This window comes from Triticum aestivum, chromosome 5B, assembly GCF_018294505.1.
Source record: "Triticum aestivum cultivar Chinese Spring chromosome 5B, IWGSC CS RefSeq v2.1, whole genome shotgun sequence".
NCBI classification, from domain to species: domain Eukaryota; kingdom Viridiplantae; phylum Streptophyta; class Magnoliopsida; order Poales; family Poaceae; genus Triticum; species Triticum aestivum.
In genome coordinates, this window is record NC_057807.1 from 531,815,226 (window position 1) to 531,837,267 (window position 22,042).

At 48.6% G+C, this 22,042-nt stretch overlaps 2 protein-coding genes across 2 annotated transcripts; one reads left to right on the plus strand and one right to left on the minus strand.

The window, feature by feature from the left end:
* The first annotated feature begins 12 nt into the window (after positions 1 to 12).
* LOC123114968 (wall-associated receptor kinase 3-like) lies at positions 13 to 17,135 on the plus strand. The gene is made up of 3 exons (XM_044536308.1): positions 13 to 952; positions 1,077 to 1,217; positions 15,928 to 17,135. Exons 1-3 carry the CDS (start codon positions 13 to 15, stop codon positions 17,133 to 17,135), a joined length of 2,289 nt encoding a protein of 762 aa, XP_044392243.1.
* A 285-nt stretch (positions 17,136 to 17,420) lies between these two features.
* On the minus strand, positions 17,421 to 21,092 carry LOC123112985 (uncharacterized). Its single transcript, XM_044534085.1, has 7 exons — positions 20,831 to 21,092; positions 20,606 to 20,738; positions 19,064 to 19,167; positions 18,801 to 18,972; positions 18,563 to 18,703; positions 18,387 to 18,481; positions 17,421 to 18,290 (listed from the first exon to the last, which is right to left on the minus strand). The coding sequence occupies exons 1-7, from the start codon at positions 20,941 to 20,943 to the stop codon at positions 17,594 to 17,596; spliced, it is 1,455 nt and encodes a 484-aa protein (XP_044390020.1). The 5' UTR covers positions 20,944 to 21,092; the 3' UTR covers positions 17,421 to 17,593.
* Between the last annotated feature and the right edge of the window lie 950 nt (positions 21,093 to 22,042).

Below are 22,042 nucleotides of genomic sequence, written 5' to 3' on the forward strand. Positions count from 1 at the left end.
GTAATAGCGCTGATGTCGACGTTGTCGCGGCCGTTTTGCGGCGGAGCGGCGGCGCCGTCGGAGACGGTGGGGATGCCGGGCTGTGACACTACCTGCGGCAACATCAACGTGCCGTACCCGTTCGGCATGGGCCCGGCGAGGTGCTACCACTCGGCGGGGTTCAACCTCACCTGCGACCGAATAAGCCACCCACCGCGGCTGCTTCTCGGCTACGACGGCACACTCCAGGTCACCGAAATCACCCTCTGGAGCAGCACGGTGCGCGTGGTCCGCGCCGCCACCCGCGCCATCATAAAAACCACCTCCTCGCAGGACCGGCGGAACACGGCCTTCGGCGCTAGTTTCACGGGTGCCAACAGCGGCGTGGCCGTGGCCGTGGCGTCGCCCTACAAGCTGTCGCGCGGCAACGAACTCATCCTCACGGGGTGCAACGCGCTCGCGGAGCTGCTCGACGGCACCGGCAACGTCGTCAGTGGCTGCGCCTCTTTCTGCAGGCTTACCGGGGCCGCCGGGCCAAGAATATTCCTCGACGTGCCTTGCTCCGGCAGCGGGTGCTGCCGGGCGCCCATCTACAACCCGGTCGCCCCCGGGGAACTGCAGTTCAGATGGCTCAACGGGAAGAACCACTCCCAGGACATGGCGGCGCTGCCCACGTACGTTTTAGTGGCGGAGGAGGGGTGGTTCGATCAGGCCGCGGTAGCCCACCAGCTGAGGACGGGCCAGTCGGTAGCTGAGCTTGAGGTTCCCATGGTTTTACAGTGGACGGTCAAGCAAGGGCTAGCGGTAGCTAATTTCTCGCTCACCGGCAATGGTGGCTGTTCCGGGGAAGTAACCCACAACCTCTGCAAGAGCAAGCACACCGTCTGTGTTAATCTTGGAGATGAAGATGGATACATCTGCCAGTGCTGGTTTGGCCACGACGGCAATCCCTACGTCACAGACGGCTGCAAAGGTTCGCTTCGCTTCCATAGCTATATATATATCCTTAATTAACTTCCATTATCTGGTCAAGTTGCGATGTAACCAAGTTCGTGCCGATCATCTTCAACTTAATCATTTACATACTTTGTCTCCAGATGTAGACGAGTGCGAGCAGGCAGAGCAATACGGGTGCTTCGGCGAGTGCACGAACCTGCCAGGGACGTTCGACTGCCGGTGCCCGCCAGGAACCCACGGCAACCACACCATACCCGGTGGTTGCGCCAAATCAACCAAAGGTGAGTATACATCTGCAGCAGGCTTGTTCCGATCGTGTGTGTGTAGCTAGTTAGGGCGCGTTTGGTTACTTGCACCGTTTTTTGCCACTTTGCATACTTGTCTCAGTTGGGTCTAGCTGAGCATATATAGGCTAAAACCAACATCTGCATGTTGATTGGTTGCCTAGTACGATAAGTTCTAAACGAAACATAAGTCTTAACCACGCACAAATATAAGTCTTAACAACGCGTAACAAGTTTTAAACCAACATAGTACGATGAGTTCTAAACGAAACCGAGGTCTTAAAGCAAGAACAACGAAGGACTGGACCACAGGAGCTCAGGCGGTCTAGGCAAAGGCATTGACGTGCTCCTTGCACTTGGTGATCACCTCCACGCCCTCGTCGTTGAAGAAGATCACCTTCATGGTGTCGGGGGACAGCAGCTTGAACGTCAGCATGTACCCGATCAACGGCGGGGAAGGTGGCCCAACCCTGATCAAGGGAGACCCTGCCATCGATTACCCTCACCGTCACCCTCCATGCGCAGCCGGTGTTCGTCTTCAGCTTGAACTCTGTAGGGATGGCGGGAAAGTGCTTTGTGAAGTCCAGAGGCAATGGCAGACTGACCAACTTAGGTGTAAGGATAACCTTGGAGAAGTGGTTTGGTCCTGACTCCTGATGGAAGTGGCCATAGTTCCTCCGCTTGGGGCTTGGGTGATCCAGCACTTGCACTTCGTCCAATGGAGGCACAACCTCCTTGCCCTTCTCCAATGGTGGCATGACATCCTTGCCCTTGTCCATCTGCATTATAAACAACATGCAGTTCAATGGTCAGCATTCATTCATATCGGCCTAGCTCTCCCGTATTAAGTTATTAACCTACCCCACTGTTGGGGAACATAGTAATTTCAAAAAATTTCCTACGCACATGCAAGATCATGGTGATGCATAGCAACGAAAGGGGAGAGTGTTGTCCACGTACCCTCGTAGACCGTAAGCAGAAGCGTTATGACAACGCGGTTGATGTAGTCGTACGTCTTCACGACCGACCGATCCAAGCACCAAACGTACGACACCTCCGAGTTCAGCACACGTTCAGCTCGATGACGATCCCCGGACTCCGATCCAGCAGGGTGTCGGGGATGAGTTCCGTCAGCACGACGGCGTGGTGACGATGATGATGTTCTACCGACGCAGGGCTTCGCCTAAGCACCGCAACGATATGACCGAGGTGGAATATGGTGGAGGGGGGCACCGCACACGGCTAAGGAACGATCACGAAGATCAACTTGTGTGTCTAGAGGTGCCCCCCTGCCCCCGTATATAAAGGAGCCAAGGGGGAGGGGGCGGCCGGCCAAGGAGGGCGCGCCAAGGGGGAGTCCTACTCCCACCGGGAGTAGGACTCCCTTCTTTCCTAGTTGGAGAAGGAGAAGGGGGAAGGAGGAGGAAGAGGGGAAGGAAAGGGGGGCGCCGCCCCCCTCTCCTTGTCCTATTCGGACTAGGGAGGGGCGGGGGCGCAGCCCACCTCTTGCCTCCTCTCCTCTTCTCCCTTAGGGCCCATGAAGGCCCAATAACCCCCGGGAGGGTTCCGGTAACCCCCCCGGTGCTCCGGTAAAATCCCGATTTCATCCGGAACCATTCCAATATCCAAATATAGGCTTTCAATATATCAATCTTTATGTCTCGACCATTTTGAGACTCCTCGTCATGTCCGTGATCACATCCGGGACTCCGAACAACCTTTGGTACATCAAAACTTATAAACTCATAATAAAACTGTCATCGTAACGTTAAGCGTGCGGACCCTACGGGTTCGAGAACTATGTAGACATGACCTAGAACTATTCTCGGTCAATAACCAATAGCGGAACCTGGATGCTCATATTGGCTCCTACATATTCTACGAAGATCTTTATCGGTCAAACCGCATAACAACATACGTTGTTCCCTTTGTCATCGGTATGTTACTTGCCCGAGATTCAATCGTCGGTATCCAATACCTAGTTCAATCTCGTTACCGGCAAGTCTCTTTACTCGTTACATAATGCCTCATTCCGTAACTAACTCATTAGCTACATTGCTTGCAAGGCTTATAGTGATGTGCATTACCGAGAGGGCCCAGAGATACCTCTCCGACAATCGGAGTGACAAATCCTAATCTCGAAATACGCCAACCCAACATGTACCTTCGGAGACACCTGTAGAGCTCCTTTATAATTACCCAGTTACGTTGTGATGTTTGGTAGCACACAAAGTGTTCCTCCGGTAAACGGGAGTTGCATAATATCATAGTTACAGGAACATGTATAAGTCATGAAGAAAGCAATAGCAACATACTAAACGATCAAGTGCTAGGCTAACGGAATGGGTCATGTCAATCACATCATTATCCTAATGATGTGATCCCGTTAATCAAATGACAACACATGTCTATGGTTAGGAAACATAACCATCTTTGATTAATGAGCTAGTCAAGTAGAGGCATACTAGTGACATTATGTTTGTCTATATATTCACACATGTATCATGTTTCTGGTTAATACAATTCTAGCATGAATAGTAAACATTTATCATGATATGAGGAAATAAATAATAACTTTATTATTGCCTCTAGGGCATATTTTCTTCAGTCTCCCACTTGCACTAGAGTCAATAATCTAGATTACAAAGTAATGATTCTAACACCCATGAAGTCTTGGTGCTGATCATGTTTTGCTCGTGGAAGAGGCTTAGTCAACGGGTCTGCAACATTCAGATCCGTATGTATCTTGCAAATCTCTATGTCTCCCACCTGGACTTGGTCCCAGATGGAATTGAAGCGTCTCTTGATGTGCTTGGTCTTTTTGTGAAATCTGGATTCCTTTGCCAAGGCAATTGCACCAGTATTGTCACAGATGATCTTCATTGGTCCCGATGCACTAGGTATAACACCTAGATCGGAAATGAACTCCTTCATCCAGACTTCTTCATTTGCTGCTTCCGAAGCAGCTATGTACTCCGCTTCACATGTAGATCCCGCCACGACGCTTTGTTTAGAACTGCACCAACTTACAGCTCCACCGTTTAATAAAAACACGTATCCGGTTTGCGATTTAGAATCGTCCGGATCAGTGTCAAAGCTTGCATCGACATAACCATTTACGACTAGCTGTTTGTCACCTCCATATACGAGAAACATATCCTTAGTCCTTTTCAGGTATTTCAGGATGTTCTTGACCGCTGTCCAGTGATTCACTCCTAGATTACTTTGGTACCTTCCTGCCAAGCTTATTGCTAAGCATACGTCAGGTCTGGTACACAGCATTGCATGCATGATAGAGCCTATGGCTGAAGCATAGGGAACATCTTTCATTTTCTCTCTATCTTCTGCAGTGGTTGGGCATTGAGTCTGACTCAACTTCACACCTTGTAATACAGGCAAGAACCCTTTCTTCGCCTGATCCATTTTGAACTTTTTCAAAACTTTATCAAGGTATGTGCTTTGTGAAAGTCCAATTAAGCGTCTTGATCTATCTCTATAGATCTTAATGCCCAATATGTAAGCAGCTTCACCGAGGTCTTTCATTGAAAAACTTTTATTCAAGTATCCCTTTATGCTATCCAGAAATTCTATATCATTTCCAATTAATAATATGTCATCTACATATAATATCAGAAATGCTACAGAGCTCCCACTCACTTTCTTGTAAATACAGGCTTCTCCAAAAAGTCTATATAAAACCATATGCTTTGATCACACTATCAAAGCGTTTATTCCAACTCCGAGATGCTTGCACCAGTCCATAAATGGATCGCTGGAGCTTGCACACTTTGTTAGCACATTTTGGATCGACAAAACCTTCTGGTTGTATCATATACAACTCTTCTTCCAGAAATCCATTCAAGAATGCAGTTTTGACATCCATTTGCCAAATTTCATAATCATAAAATGCAGCAATTGCTAACATGATTCGGACAGACTTAAGCATCGCTACGGGTGAGAAAGTCTCATCGTAGTCAACCCCTTGAACTTGTCGAAAACCTTTTGCAACAAGTCGAGCTTTATAGACAGTTATATTACCATCAGCGTTAGTCTTCTTCTTAAAGATCCATTTATTCTCAATGGCTTGCCGATCATCGGGCAAGTCAACCAAAGTCCATACTTTGTTCTCATACATGGATCCCATCTCAGATTTCATGGCTTCTAGCCATTTTGCGGAATCTGGGCTCATCATCGCTTCCTCATAGTTCGTAGGTTCGCCATGGTATAGTAACATGACTTCTAGAATAGGATTACCGTACCACTCTGGTGCGGATCTTACTCTGCTAGACCTACGAGGTTCAGTAGAAACTTGATCTGAAGTTTCATGATCAATATCATTAGCTTCCTCACTAATTGGTGTAGTTGTCACAGGAACCGGTTCTTGTGATGGACTACTTTCCAATAAGGGAGCAGGTACAGTTACCTCATCAAGTTCTACTTTCCCCCCACTCATTTCTTTCGAGAGGAACTCCTTCTCTAGAAAGGATCCGAATTTAGCAACGAAAATCTTGCCCTCGGATCTGTGATAGAAGGTATATCCAACAGTCTCTTTTGGGTATCCTATGAAGACACATTTCTCCGATTTGGGTTCGAGCTTATCTGGTTGAAGTTTCTTCACATAAGCATCGCAGCCCCAAACTTTAAGAAACGACAACTTTGGTTTCTTGCCAAACCACAGTTCATGAGGTGTCGTCTCAACGGATTTTGATGGTGCCGTATTTAATGTGAATGCGGCCGTCTCTAAAGCATAACCCCAAAACGATAGCGGTAAATTAGTAAGAGACATCATAGATCGCACCATATCTAGTAAAGTACGATTACGACGTTCGGACACACCATTTCGTTGTGGTGTTCCGGGTGGCGTGAATTGCGAAACTATTCCGCATTGTTTCAGATGTAAACCAAACTCGTAACTCAAATATTCTCCTCCACGATCAGATCGTAGAAATTTTATTTTCTTGTTACGATAATTTTCCACTTCACTCTGAAATTCTTTGAACCTTTCAAATGTTTCAGACTTGTGTTTCATTAAGTAGATATACCCATATCTGCTCAAATCATCTGTGAAGGTGAGAAAATAACGATACCCGCCGCGAGCCTCAATATTCATTGGACCACAAACAACAGTATGTATGATTTCCAACAAATCAGTTGCTCGCTCCATAGTTCCGGAGAACGGCGTTTTGGTCATCTTGCCCATGAGGCACGGTTCACAAGTACCAAGTGATTCATAATTAAGTGATTCCAAAAGTCCATCAGTATGGAGTTTCTTCATGCGCTTTATACTGATATGACCTAAACGGTAGTGCCACAAATAAGTTGCACTATCATTATCAACTCTGCATCTTTTGGTTTCAACACTATGAATATGTGTATCACTACTATCGAGATTCAATAAAAATAGACCACTCTAATCCCGATGGTAGATGTAGAGGTAGTGTGCCGACCGCGATCACATCGACTTTGGAACCATTTCCCACGCGCATCATCACCTCGTCCTTAGCCAATCTTCGCTTAATCCGTAGTCCCTGTTTCGAGTTGCAAATATTAGCAACAGAACCAGTATCAAATACCCAGGTACTACTGCGAGTATTAGGAAGGTACACATCAATAACATGTATATCACATATACCTTTGTTCACTTTGCCATCCTTCTTATCCACCAAATACGTGGGGCAGTTCCGCTTCCAGTGTCCAGTCTGCTTGCAGTAGAAGCACTCAGTCTCAGGCTTAGGTCCAGACTTGGGTTTCTTCTCTTGAGCAGCAACTTGTTTGATTTTCTTCTTGAAGTTCCCCTTCTTCTTCCCTTTGCCCTTTTTCTTGAAACTGGTGGTCTTGTTTACCATCAACACTTGATGCTCTTTCTTGATTTCTACCTCCGCGGCTTTTAGCATTGCGAAGAGCTGGGGAATAGTCTTGTCCATCCCTTGCATATTATAGTTCATCACGAAGCTCTTGTAGCTTGGTGGCAGTGATTGAAGAATTCTGTCAATGACACTATCATCAGGAAGATTAACTCCCAGTTGAATCAAGTGATTATTATACCCAGACATTTTGAGTATGTGTTCACTGACAGAACTATTCTCCTCCGTCTTGCAGCTATAGAACTTATTGGAGACTTCATATCTCTCAATCCGGGCATTTGCTTGAAATATTAACTTCAACTCCTGGAACATCTCATATGCTCCATGACGTTCAAAACGTCATTGAAGACCCGGTTCCAAGCCGTAAAGCATGGCACACTGAACTATCGAATAGTCATCATCTTTGCTCTGCCAGACGTTCTTAACATCGTCAGTTGCATCAGCAGCAGGCCTGGCACCCAGCGGTGCTTCCAGGACGTAATTCTTCTGTGCAGCAATGAGGATAATCCTCAGGTTAGGGACCCAGTTCGTGTAATTGCTACCATCATCTTTCAACTTAGCTTTCTCAAGGAACGCATTAAAATTCAACGGAACAACAACACGAGCCATCTATCTACAACAAACATAGACAAGCAAAATACTATCAGGTACTAAGTTCATGATAAATTTAAGTTCAATTAATCATATTACTTAAGAACTCCCACGTAGACAGACATCTCTCTAGTCATCCAAGTGATCACCTGATCCATATCAACTAAACCATGTCCGATCATCATGTGAGATGGAGTAGTTTCAATGGTGAACATCATTATGTTGATCATATCTACTATATGATTCATGTTCGACCTTTCGGTCTCCGTGTTCCAAGGCCATATCTGTTATATGCTAGGCTCGTCAAGTTTAACCTGAGTATTCCGCGTGTGCAACTGTTTTGCACCCGTTGTATTTGAACGTAGAGCCTATCACACCCGATCATCACGTGGTGTCTCAGCACGAAGAACTTTCGCAATGGTGCATACTCAGGGAAAACACTTCTTGATAATTTTTAGTGAGAGATCATCTTAAAATGCTACCGTCAATCAAAGCAAGATAAGATGCATAAAGGATAAACATCACATGCAATCAATATAAGTGATATGATATGGCCATCATCATCTCGTGCTTGTGATCTCCATCTCCGAAGCACCGTCGTGATCACCATCGTCACCGGTGCGACACCTTGATCTCCATCGTAGCATCGTTGTCGTTACGCCATCTATTGCTTCTACGACTATCGCTACCGCTTAGTGATATAGTAAAGCAATTGCAGGGCGTTTGCATTTCATACAATAAAGCGACAACCATATGGCTCCTGCCAGTTGCCGATAACTTCGGTTACAAAACATGATCATCTCATACAATAAAATATAGCATCACGTCTTGACCATACCACATCACAACATGCCCTGCAAAAACAAGTTAGACGTCCTCTACTTTGTTGTTGCAAATTTTACGTGGCTGCTACGGGCTGAGCAAGAACCGTTCTTACATACGCATCAAAACCACAACGATAGTTCGTCAAGTTAGTGTTGTTTTAACCTTCACAAGGACCGGGCGTAGCCACACTCGGTTCAACTAAAGTTGGAGAAACAGACACCCGCTAGTCACCTGTGTGCAAAGCACGGCGGTAAAACCAGTCTCGCGTAAGCGTACGCGTAATGTTGGTCCGGGCCGCTTCATCCAACAATACCGCCGAACCAAAGTATGACATGCTGGTAAGAAGTATGACTTGTATCGCCCACAACTCACTTGTGTTCTACTCGTGCATATAACATCAACGCATAAAACCTGGCTCGGATATCACTGTTGGGGAACGTAGTAATTTCAAAAAAATTCCTACGCACACGCAAGATCATGGTGATGCATAGCAACGAGAGGGGAGAGTGTTGTCCACGTACCCTCGTAGACCGTAAGCGGAAGCGTTAGGACAACGCGGTTGATGTAGTCGTACGTCTTCACAATCTGACCGATCCAAGCACCGAACGTACGACACCTCCGAGTTCAGCACACGTTCAGCTCGATGACGATCCCCGGACTCCGATCCAGTAGGGTGTCGGGGATGAGTTCCGTCAGCACGACGGCGTGGTGACGATGATGATGTTCTACCGGCGTAGGGCTTCGCCTAAGCACCGCAAGATATGACCGAGGTGGAATATGGTGGAGGGGGGCATCGCACACGGCTAAGGAACGATCACGAAGATCAACTTGTGTGTCTAGAGGTGCCCCCCTGCCCCCGTATATAAAGGAGCCAAGGGGGAGGGGGCGGCCGGCCAAGGAGGGCGTGCCAAGGGGGATTCCTACTCCCACCGGGAGTAGGACTCCCTTCTTTCCTAGTTGGAGAAGGAGAAGGGGGAAGGAGGAGGAAGAGGGGAAGGAAAGGGGGGGCGCCGCCCCCTCTCCTTGTCCTATTCGGACTAGGGAGGGGAAGGGGCACAGCCCACCTCTTGCCTCCTCTCATCTTCTCCCTTAGGGCCCATGAAGGCCCAATAACCCCCGGGAGGGTTCCGGTAACCCCCCGGTGCTCCGGTAAAATCCCGATTTCACCCGGAACCATTCCAATATCCAAATATAGGCTTCCAATATATCAATCTTTATGTCTCGACCATTTCGAGACTCCTCGTCATGTTCGTGATCACATCTGGGACTCCGAACAACCTTCGGTACATCAAAAATTATAAACTCATAATAAAATTGTCATCGTAACATTAAGCGTGCGGACCCTACGGGTTCGAGAACTATGTAGACATGACCTAGAACTATTCTTGGTCAATAACCAATAGCGGAACCTGGATGCTCATATTGGCTCCTACATATTCTATGAAGATCTTTATCGGTCAAACTGCATAACAACATACGTTGTTCCCTTTGTCATCGGTATGTTACTTGCCCAAGATTCGATCGTCGGTATCCAATACCTAGTTCAATCTCGTTACCGGCAAGTCTCTTTACTCGTTACGTAATGCATCATTCTGTAAGTAACTCATTAGCTACATTGCTTGCAAGGCTTATAGTGATGTGCATTACCGAGAGGGCCCAGAGATACCTCTCCGACAATCGGAGTGACAAATCCTAATCTTGAAATACGCCAACCCAACATGTACCTTCGGAGACACCTGTAGAGCTCCTTTATAATCACCCAGTTACGTTGTGACGTTTGGTAGCACACAAAGTGTTCCTCCGATAAGTGGGAGTTGCATAATCTCATAGTTACACGAACATGTATAAGTCATGAAGAAAGCAATAGCAACATACTAAACGATCAAGTGCTAGGCTAACGGAATGGGTCATGTCAATCACATCATTCTCCTAATGATGTGATCCCGTTAATCAAATGACAACACATGTCTATGGTTAGGAAACATAACCATCTTTGATTAATGAGCTAGTCAAGTAGAGGCATACTAGTGACATTATGTTTGTCTATATATTCACACATGTATCATGTTTCCGGTTAATACAATTCTAGCATGAATAATAAACATTTATCATGATATGAGGAAATAAATAATAACTTTATTATTGCCTCTAGGGCATATTTCCTTCACCCACTAACCCAGCACCGCACTCAAACCCCCTCTGTTTCACCACCTCGCCTCTTCCACCTCTTTGTTTCACCACCTCTCCTCTTCCACCTCTCTGTTTCACCACCTCTCCCTCGCCATGAACTCCAACCCCAACCCTTTCCCCTGGGGCATTGGATGGATGGCCTTCTTCCTTGGGTTCTCACTCGGAGACCGCAAGAAGTTCGAGCAAACCATGGAAGTGTGCTCGAACTTCAGCAGCATCGATGACATCCATAAGGAGGCCGATGATGTGCTCAACAAGGCTACGCCGGACGAGCTGAAGACATTGGTTCTGGACCAGCCAAGGGCACGGTGTCAGTGGACATCCTGCATTGGGACATGAATCATGCAGACTCCAGCGATGGTCGACAACAGGCAAGATGGTCCAAGTATAGTCAGTACAAGGCACCTCAAGACCAGCGTGCCGCGGCGTACTGCAGTAGTACGTTCGGGTCGCCAGAGTCCGACAATGACGAGGTGCGGATGCTGGCCAGGGCGTCGGCGGCAGACAACCGTGCAAGACCCATCGTTCTTGACAAAGACGATGAGGACGGAGACGATGAGGAAGAAAAGAAGATGACTAAGCCCCCTCGCCGCTCGCCGCGACTCCAGGGTCGCCACGGCTAGACAATCCAATCCCCGCCCTCGATGTAATTGAAAAATAAACTATGAGCCGTAGATGCAGAATCGATTGATGTGCTCTAATAGAACCCCCCCCCCCCCCCCCCCCGCCCCCGATGTGTTCAATTCCCCCTAACTCTTCAATGGCGTGCTCTAGTCGAATCTAGCCCGAGTCGAAAGCAATGAATGTATGGAGAGGACGAGGTCTTACCGTCATGGCCGATGCGCTCCGATGGACGTCTGCAGTCGCTCCGGTGGTTGTCGCCGCCGTCTTCGATCGATTCTCGTAGTAGAGCTCAGGTGGTCGCCACCGTTGCCACCACCGGTGTGAGTGGGGAAGAGGGGAGAGAGCGATGAGGAGGGGGATGTGAGGGTAATTTATGACGACGCGTCTGGAAACAATGCGACATCTCGGGACCGCACCCACGCGTGCAACCGCCCACGCCCACGTGCCTAGGGTTGCATCGCTCGGGCCTGGCTGAGGAAAAACGACTGATTTGAGCGTTCCCAGGGATGCAGGCCAGAGGTGCTCTAGTCTTCGTCCTATACAGACCCAATAGTGAATGCGGGTAACCAAACATGTCTTTTTCTTCCCGCGCGGGCATGGCTAAGGCTAATGTGACCAACCAAACGTGTCCTTACTGATTCTCTTTCTTGGGCGTACACGTATGCATGCATTTGAACGTACATACAAGCTCATATATTTTTATATACAACACACATATCTGGAAAAAAAATTGGCGGGTAACACACATATTTGACTTGGCGACTATCCCAAAGTTCTAAGCATAACACCCACACATTATTATTAAACCCATTAAGCGTCTCGTGAAGGGCGGCCAACCAGCTATGCCACGTGGCGCAAGCTGGTCGGCGGCGGTAAGAAATCTTTTGGAATTTTTTTTAGATGAAGGTGAGGATTATTTTAGATGTATTTCTTTAGATGAAGGTGAGGGCCTCTGTTATTTTCTAAATGGAGAGTTATACAAAGTGGCATTCGCGGGTAGGCCACGATGTTAAATTTTTTTTCTTTTTACTTCTTTTTTAGATGAAATTGAGGAATTTTTTTCTGAGATGTTTTTTAGACGGGGGCGAGGAATCCATGTATTTAAAAAAATGCAAATGTGCGCACACCTTCTTCTCAAGCGGCGCCACAAGGTGGCTCCCCAACCACTAGTGTTGTTTACTAGGGCATCTCCAACGCAAGAAAAGCGAAAATCTAGATTTACTAGGGTATCAAATGCCGACCATCAAACTGCCCGTCATCGTCCGGACCGCACGGTCCAAAAGTGTTTTCTCATCCGACACGGTCCTGCATAGTTCCGCCGACCGGTTCGGATGTGCTTTTTTCCGCAAATCGGAGACAAACTGAGGGGGCTTTGCTGGCTTCCGGACCACTACCGCGCCCGCTCCCGACTACTTAGGCCCACCAAAAACCCTTCCTGCACCCGCGCGCTTTCCCGTCTGAAGCCAGTTGCCCTTATTCATGGTGCTCTAGAGCGGCCGCTCCACATTGACGTCGGCCCAGAACAGACGTAACCGCTCGCCGGCGCCAGCATTGAAGCCACTCGCCGGCCGAGGGCGCCGCCTGCGCCGCGTCCCCGGTCTTCGCGTATGTTTAATGTCGGAGGGATGTTTACTGGACGGGACATGATGGATATCTACCACACTCGTTCAATACTCGTCCCTTCATCTGCCGCCATTAAATAGGCTCGTCGGCCGAGAAACCAACTCCGACGCCTGCGCATTGATGCACCCAGACACTTTGCCCCACCGGAAGTCGTTATTTAAGGGCGGCCACACCTGGCTCACAACACATCCACTCTGTATCCTCCTCCCGTGCACTACATCCGTCATGACCGCGAGTGGGAGAGTTTGCTGACGGAGCAGAAGCACGAGGTTGCCGCCCTTGCCGCTGTCGTGCCAGACGGATCCCGGCATGCCAGCTAGCTCTCTCGAGGTCTCTGAAGACGACGATCCCACGATAGAGACGGGCTTTGAAGACACCGCGCCGGAACCCACGCATATGCTGGCATCACTATGGAGCAGGTGCATGCGCACTTCACCTCCGCCATGGCGGAGGAACAACCTGCGTCGGCTCCTATGTCGATGTTCCGGCAGGTGCAGGAGGAGCAGCGGTACAACCTGTTACTCCTCGAGCAGCACCGACTGGCAGAGGGCCAAATCAATGGCGAGCGCGCGAGCAAGGAAGCTGTGGCTACCATGGCAGCGGCGAACCCCAACTTCGTCGCTGAGCAGCAGGCGCTCTACGAGGCCTCCCGCGCTCAAGCTGCCACTCGCGCACCACAAGCGGCGCAACCGGACGCGGACGTGGAGGCGATGCTGGCTGCGCATCTGATCGCGGACTAGAACGCCGCCAGCTGCACGTCCTACGCGTGCCAATGAACTTTCGGGCACGTCGGTAGGAGGACGAGAGCGTCGGTCCCTCCATTTTCATCGTGGACCTCACGTCCACCAGCGACAGACAGGTCGCGGACTCCTCTGAGAATGAGTAGGGCATGAGAGGCTGCAGGGCATTGTGTCCCAAGTGGACCGGTCTATCTCCCATGTTCTACTCTTCCTCGCCGGAGACCGCACCTTCACTTCATGGGTGTTGAACCCCGGCGCCGCTCATGAAGACGATAGATGAAGGATGTGGTCGTCGATGCGGAATACAAAGGAAGTGAACGACAAATGCCACCGTACGATAGGTTTAGGTTTAGCCTTTTTTTAATGAAGAATACCCGAATTGAATGAATATGCTTCAGTTTATATGAAAATCAACCGGTTTACATCGTCCGGTTTGTTTAAACCTGGATTGAATTGTACACTGATAGCGTTGGATGACCGAATTTCGCATTCGTATCTCCCCTATCTATGAATGGATGTGAGAGGAAATTTACAAGTCAGCGTTGAAAATGCCCTTACCTGTCCACATCGATCATATATCCTCCCGGTAAACTAGCTACCGGGCTCGGCAACTGGCTTTAATTGGTCTCAAAGACCAACACGACATGGACACAGTATCACAATGATTAACTCCAATTGACATGACAATTAGGTATGTTTTTTTTCCGCAATAAAGAAACAAGTAGGCACGGTTTGCTTTGTTAGAGCATCTACAACTGGACTTTGCAAATTCGGCTCCTCAAACGCCCGCAGACATGATCGGGCGCATCCGCAGACAGTGACCTTGTTAGAGCATCTACAGCTGGACTTTTCAAATCCGACTCCTCAAACGCCCGCACACGTGATCGGGCGCATCCACAAACAGTGAACGGGCACGCCTCAAATTAGCCACTCTGCATCCGAATCTCTCATATTTCAACCCCTAGATTCATACAAAGCATGCAAAAGAAATCCTACGTATTACATAATATGTACAACCCTAGCTAATCTTCATCGTCGGAGATGTCCACGACGACGGTGCTGGGTGCCGGCTGGACGGGTGGCTAGGAGGGCTCTGGCTCATCCTCCTCCTACTCGACCTCATCCATGTAGATGAGCATCTACTCCGCGGCCTCCATCTCCTGTCGGCAACGGCGGCTGGCCTCCGCAGCCGACTCCGAGCGAAGAGAATCGAGGATGGCCTGCTGCTCCACCTGCAGATCCGCGTCACCAGCGTCCCCCACATCCTCCTCCTCCGGCTCATCCACCTCCTCCTCAACGTCCTCGTCGTCGTCGTCGTCGTCCTCCTCCTCCTCCTCCAACTCCTCCTCCGGATTCACTGTATCTGGAGGTAGCCCCGCGGCGATCCGAGCTTCACGCCTTGCCCAGATCTGCTCAAGGGGCTCGAGCTAGCGCTCCGGCATTAGAAATGGGTGGCTTCTCACCCGGCGGAGTGGGAGCATGGCTACCAGGCAGACAGGGGAGTGGAAAGTGGCGGCGGCGGCAGACAGGCGGAGGAAAATGATGGTAGGGTTTCATTGCCGCCGGTCGACTTAAATAGTCAGGCTAGACACTACGTGGCCCGCCAGAGCGGCGCCACGCGGCAACATCGGTCCGACGGAGGAGACGAGCTTCGGACCGCCGAGTTTCCAGGCGTTTTCGCGTGGGACCCTGCCGTTGGTCCGACATGGCGCGCGTGCCCGGGCGCCCCATATCTGCCTTATATTTGGGCTGGATATGAGGAGTGCCGGTCAGCCCGGGCGTTTGAAGCGCCCGTCTGAGTCAGATTTTCGTGACTGGTTAGTGACCGGGTGGGCCGTCCGGGCGTTTGAGGCCGGTTTGGGGCGCCCGACTGTAGATGCTCTTAGTTCATTCTTAATAATCAAAAGATATATGCTCATGTAAGGCCACATATACACTAACTATTTGGGTGTAGAAATTTACTTAAGAACTTACTCTTAATGAACAACAATAAATTCAATCGATGTTTAACTTTATCATCCTTCGAACCTTTTTTTCCGAAAAACAAATGATGTGCAGTCAACACATAATATTCGTATATCATAATATTGCACCATATCTCTCATATGGAATAAATGTACTTTAGATGGAAAACGTTCCATATAATCTGCAACTTAAGCTTTGTGATTATACCCTTTTCTGTTGTAAGAGTTTGTGTTTCAGCCATGTACAAGTGCCAACGATAGTAAAACACCTCGTGTATATTTTCAGATTTATCCATTGGAATAGGAGTTGGCAGTGGGGCAGCAGTTGTCCTTTTTATTCTCCTTGCATTCTTCTTGGGACAAAAACTTAAACATCGAAGAAAGCAAATGATGAAGCGGAAGTTCTTCGACCAAAATCGTGGTCGTTTGCTGCAACAATTGGTATCTCAAAGAGCTGATATTGCAGAAAGAATGATAATAACATTGGAAGAGCTAGAGAAAGCAACAAATAATTTTGACAAAGCTCGTGAGCTTGGTCGTGGGGGACATGGTACCGTCTACAAAGGGATTTTGTCGGACCTCCATGTCGTAGCCATCAAGAAAACAAAGAAAGTGGTTCAAAAAGAGATTGATGAGTTCATCAATGAGGTTGCTATACTATCACAAATCAATCACAGAAATGTTGTAAAACTATATGGTTGCTGCCTTGAAACAGAAGTCCCGATGTTGGTCTATGAGTTCATATCCAATGGGACGCTTTACGACCATCTGCACATCACTGAACCAAGATCATTGTCATGGAAAAATAGGCTGCGAATAGCAACCGAGACAGCTAAATCACTAGCCTACCTTCACACAACTGTATCAATACCTATCATCCATAGAGATATTAAGTCCGCTAACATACTTCTGGATGATACTCTAGCCTCAAAGGTAGCAGATTTTGGAGCATCAAGGTATATTCCAGTGGATAAATCAGGTGCAACAACGATGGTGCAGGGCACAATAGGGTATTTAGACCCTATGTATTTCTGCACAGGGAGACTCACAGAAAAAAGTGATGTTTACAGCTTCGGTGTCATGCTTTTAGAACTGTTGACAAGAAAGAAGCCATTCGCATATTTGTCTTCCCAAGGCAATGGCCTCGTGGCACATTTTGTTATCTTGTTTGCAGAAGGCAACTTGTCCCAGTTACTGGATCCTCAGGTCATGGATGAGGGAGGCAAAGAAGTGGGAGAAGTAGCTGCACTTGTGATAGCGTGCGTAAAAATAACAGGTGAGGGCCGTCCGTCCATGAGACATGTGGAGTTAACACTTGAAGGTCTTCAAGCATCTAAGGGACATGTTCTAGATAATGCAACGAGTGATATATCTGAGGTGAATGGTACTGCAACAAACTCCCGAGTGACCACATCTCTCTCAAACAGAAAGGAATCAAGCAGACAATATAGTATGGAAGAGGAATTCATATTGTCCTCAAGGTACCCTCGGTAGTTAGTCTAAATACTATGGTGCGCATGTTCTGCTGTGCATCTAAACAAAAAAAGAATTACCTTTAAAACATGGACAATTGATCTCTTAATTTGCTCTAGTGGTATTTCAACACATGAGTCGAATGGTTCGTGTCCCGCTCCGACAGGTTCTTACAAGCTATGTATGCAGAAGCATGTAACGTTTCTTCAGAGATAAAGCCGGTTGCAGGTGGTGCAGTCCAGCACACTGACTGAAGATCACAAAAGTTTCCGCTCTCATTCACCTCACAACTTCAGATAGCCTATATACCTGGGAGCAACACAGATGTAATACTGTAATAGTTTGGGGGCAAGCCAGCACTTGCAAAACCAAACGCACGAGCAAAGGATTCAGATAGCCTATATATAACTTAGGAGTATGTAGTTCTGGCATTGTATAGGCGCAGCAAAGGATTCAACATCATGATTCCACTGCGCGAGCTAAGGGAGCTTCCCCCCGGATGACCTCAGCGCCTCGAAGCGTGCCGTCAGGGTCTCGAAGTCCAGGGGCATGTTCGGATGAACGCGGGAGCCGGGGTTCGCCTTCGGCGGCTCAGGGAAGTCATCATCGTCGTCTTCTGCTTCCTTCTCTTCGTGTTGACCGTTTCCTGGGTAACGGTCCTTCCGTGGAGGCCGCCTCTCAAGGGAGGACTGTATCTCGGCGTCGCTGCCATCCTCCACCTCCGAATCATCAAACTTTATCTCCGAGTGCACCTTGCTAGCAGCACGGCTGTTCCTTCTGCGCGTCCTGCCAGTACCCAGATCCTGCAGCAGGTCCGAGTCTTTTTCTTCCATGTGGTTCGACCCGCTTAACCTCCTCCCTGTGCTTCCACGGAGCCTCATTTCGTCGAAGGTGGATGCATTTTCTTTCCTGGAGGTTCTGCTTGAGTTGCTCATCATCGATTGGCGCCTGCTAGAATGAGTGGACTCGTGAAGAGTGGTCTTCCAGTCCTCATCATCGTCATCTTCATCATCTTCTTCGGATGAATGGGCGTTCTGGTTGGCAAGGCTGGCTGCAGCCTTAGCGGCAGATGCTGCTTGCGCAGCAGACTCCGCAGCTGCTCGAGCAGCTGAAGCTGCATCCTTGAATTGCATGGCACCCCCAACATTATCATCATACTCATCAGCGTATCCAGAACTGCAAATGAGAATAAAAAGGGATGGATGGATGAGGAACCAATGTTATACAGGTTTGCGCCATTTGTATTGTTATGCAGGGAAAGGAGTTAGAAACCTGTAAATAGATGGACTGGGTTGCACAAAATTTGTTGATAGCATCGTAGTCTTGACGGGCATTTTGGAAGCTTCACCAAATGAACTAGGTCCTTGCTGCTCAGAAGTCGGACCTATTAGTTCAAGACTATAAGACTGTAAAATAAAAGTATGCGCATTACAGTTAGTAGTACATACAATCAGCTCTTCAGCAGGTTTAAGAAGATCCTGCTCAGCCTCGCTCGGGTCCCAATCGATTTGATGCTCCTTTGCTATATCCTTAAGAACTTTCAGCTTAGTTTGCCCAGACGGCTTATTGACTGACAGTTTCTCAATCAGCTTCAGAAGGACATCACGGATTTCAGTAGTGAGCAGAAAATACATGCAGTAGTGACAACGAATGACTTTGCACAAATAAAATGAAATACACACTTACAAGGTTATTAACACCAGCATTTGGGCGCAGATCAACTGCAGCAGCAACGAAATCTTTACCGTACTTCTTTTCAAAAAGGTCCTGCATCCGAGTGAGTTCAGGGAGTTCAGAGCACCTTGGGGCTGCAAATATCAAACTGCAGATACCTTCTTTCAGGTCTGCTGGGCATTCCCTGAAGAAAAGGATGGCCAGTAGCACAAGTTTAGATCCTGGTTTTCAGCACAAACAATTCTGAAAGCAAGGAAATGTTGCAAGATACATACTTCTGCTTGGCAATGATGGGAAGCCGTGTAACAATCAGTTCGCAGAAAAGTTCAATAATCTCATTTGCCGCCATAGTGTTTTGTTCTCTAATTACATGCTCGACCTGAAATACACCAAATAACTTGATCTGAGATATGGTCGATAGCGTTTTTCTCATGGTTTGGTACATGTGCGTATCCTTTTCTTAGATACATAACATACACATTCTCTAATTTACAAAGGTGCCGGGGGGAATAATTCAATGTTGGATTAGATTAAAGTGTAACAACAACCGATTCTCTTCTGAGGAAAAATGTAACAACAGCCTGATTTGTCAGAAATTAACTATAGTTAAAACCCACAATATGGTTGGATATAAATGAAAAATCTTGCTATGTTTATAAGAAGTTAAAGCATAGTTAAGAAGTTCCCTTATCTCAAATCTCTGTAATCTCTATGCATCAAAGCTTGTATGTCTGACTAATCAGTGTTTTTTCAGAGAAACTTTATGTCAGAAAACTGTTCCCTAATTTTGTCCCCTTTTCTTGCTATATTGCTGCGCTGCAGATATATCTTTACCACGAGTCTTGAGACTCATGGTGGGTGAAGCACCAATGCCTACACGAGACAGCCCAGTCTCTACGACTAACTAATGCAGGTCGCATACAAAACAAACCAAAGAACACAATTGAGCATTTGAGAGACGTAAATGTATGTAATCTCTGTAATCTCAATCGCATCAAAGCTTCTATGTCTGACTAATCAGTGTTTTTTCAGAGAAACTTTATGTCAGAAAATTGTTCCCTAATTTTGTCCCCTTTTCTTGCTATATTGCTGCCCTACAGATATATCTTTTACCACGAGTCGCACCAATGCCTACACGAGACAGCCCAAAACAAACCAAAGAACACAATTGAGCATTTGAGAGACGTAAATGTATGTACCCTGATGCAATACATATCCTTTTCTTAAATGTATAGCACCATATTCAAATTTACTAAGAATGTTAAAAAGGGTAAGTAGTCAGAGGGAAATGTGTTATTTAATGACTGGAGTGTAACGTCACTGACCTGCCTGATTTGTACAGGAATGAACTGGGGTCAAAACCCAGTAAACATGGTTGGGTATAAATAGAAAGCCTTGAATCGTCTAGGACATTAAATCATTAATTAATTGATGATAAAGAAGTTTCCTTATCTCGAATGTAGAGCAAAATAGGAAACGCTAGATTTAAGGAAGTTATAATCCCTTGTGCATCAGTCAATCAAAGTTTTCTATGTCTGAAATGGGTCCCCCGATTTCGTCCGAAGCGGCAAGCCATGGATGATGCGCTAGCGATATCTGGATTCACCGCCGGTCGCGCGATTGGATTCTGCGGAGAAGGCCAGCCGGAAGCCCCGACGCGTGCTGCCCAAACAAAACGGAGCCGCGGCGACCCCAACCAATCCCTGTGGCGAACTGATGTGGTCTGATGCAGATGCGCGTACGGAGAGAGCCGGAACATGGGACATGGACACTGTGGGATTTATTAGGGGCGTCGGCGTTGGGAAGGGAAGAGTTACCCTGATGCGGGCGGTGTCCTCGCGGCCGTCGCGGAGCAGCGCGGCGACGTCCCCGCGCATCTTGCGCACCTGCGCCTCGCGGCGGTTCCGCAGCAGCTTCATCCGCGCCGCCGCCATCCGCGCCTCCGTCTTGCTGCGAACCAACCAACCAACAGCAACGTCAGTGAGTTTCACGCACGCGAGAAAACAAACAAACAAACAGGGCGCGGGCGCGGGGGGGCTCACCATTTGGAGGCGCTGAAGGAGCCGCGGAGGCGCGCGGCGGCGAGGAGGGAGCCGGCCAGCCGCCGCAGCGCGCGCACGGGGGACCTGGACTCGCCGCCCGTGGGCATCATCATCTCCTTCTTCCTCTTCCTCCCCGGCCGGCCTCTCTCTCTCTGGCTCGTCGCCGCCGCCGGAGGTGGGAGACTGGGAGGGGAGGCGGCGTGGTGTGCGCGCGCCCTCTGTGTTGGGTGCTGTGTGTTGGGGACTTGGTGGGGTTGGAGCTGGGCATGGGCTGGGGGTTTGGCAACTTTTGTTTTTGTTGGGGGCCTTGCGTCGGTCGGTCGGTGCTGGACTGGTGCGGCTCTGTCTCCAACGGTCGGATTTGACTTGGCCCGTCGGAGAGATGCTCCTCGACGAGGCGAAGCGGCGGGGGGAGGTGGGCCCGCGCAGCCAGTGGAGCACTGGCGCGTTTTGCCGTGCTGTGCGGGCTGACTCGTGGGGCGGCGTTTCTGGTGGGCCCGGGGTGTCGGAGGGAGGGGGAGCGTTTCATTCCGTTGGGGGATCGCTGGGCGTGCACCGTGGACGCGTAGGACGACCGCTCTATCTACAAGGAGGGCGGTGGCCCCACCGGTCATGGAAACATCATCGGGCTCGGCCCCACCGTCCCCAGCCAGCCTTCGGCTCGTCGTTAAACAACTCCATCCGTTACAAGTCATTTGAGGGACTTCAATATAGACTACATCTCTACAATTACTAAGGCCCTGTTTGGTTCAGATTTTATCTGCCGCGCAGCAGAATCTGAACCAAAGGGCGAACCCAGCAGAATCCGATTTCAGAAATCCGCTGCCAAAATCTGAACCAAAAGCGGAAGCAGCCCAGGACGTGCTTTTCAAAATCTGATTCCGCTGCGGGCCAAAATCTGAGAAAGTTGTATCAGCTGGTTTGCCAAATGACCTAAATCTTTTTCACATCAGATTTTCCGTAGTTGTTTTTCCACAGCAAACTTTTTACAGCTGCTTTTAGAAATCCACAGCCGAACCAAACAGGGCCTAGCATCTCCAGCCCCCCTCCCCCCCAAGGAGCCCTTTTTCTTCGTCGGCGACGTAAAAAGGCCAAAAATCGGCCCAGCCGAGCCCCCCAAGCACCCCCAGGACCTCAAAAAAGCGCCGGCGAACCCAAGGCAAACCCAGCGCGTCGGGGGGCTATTGGTGGCGCCGGCGGAAGCAACTATCA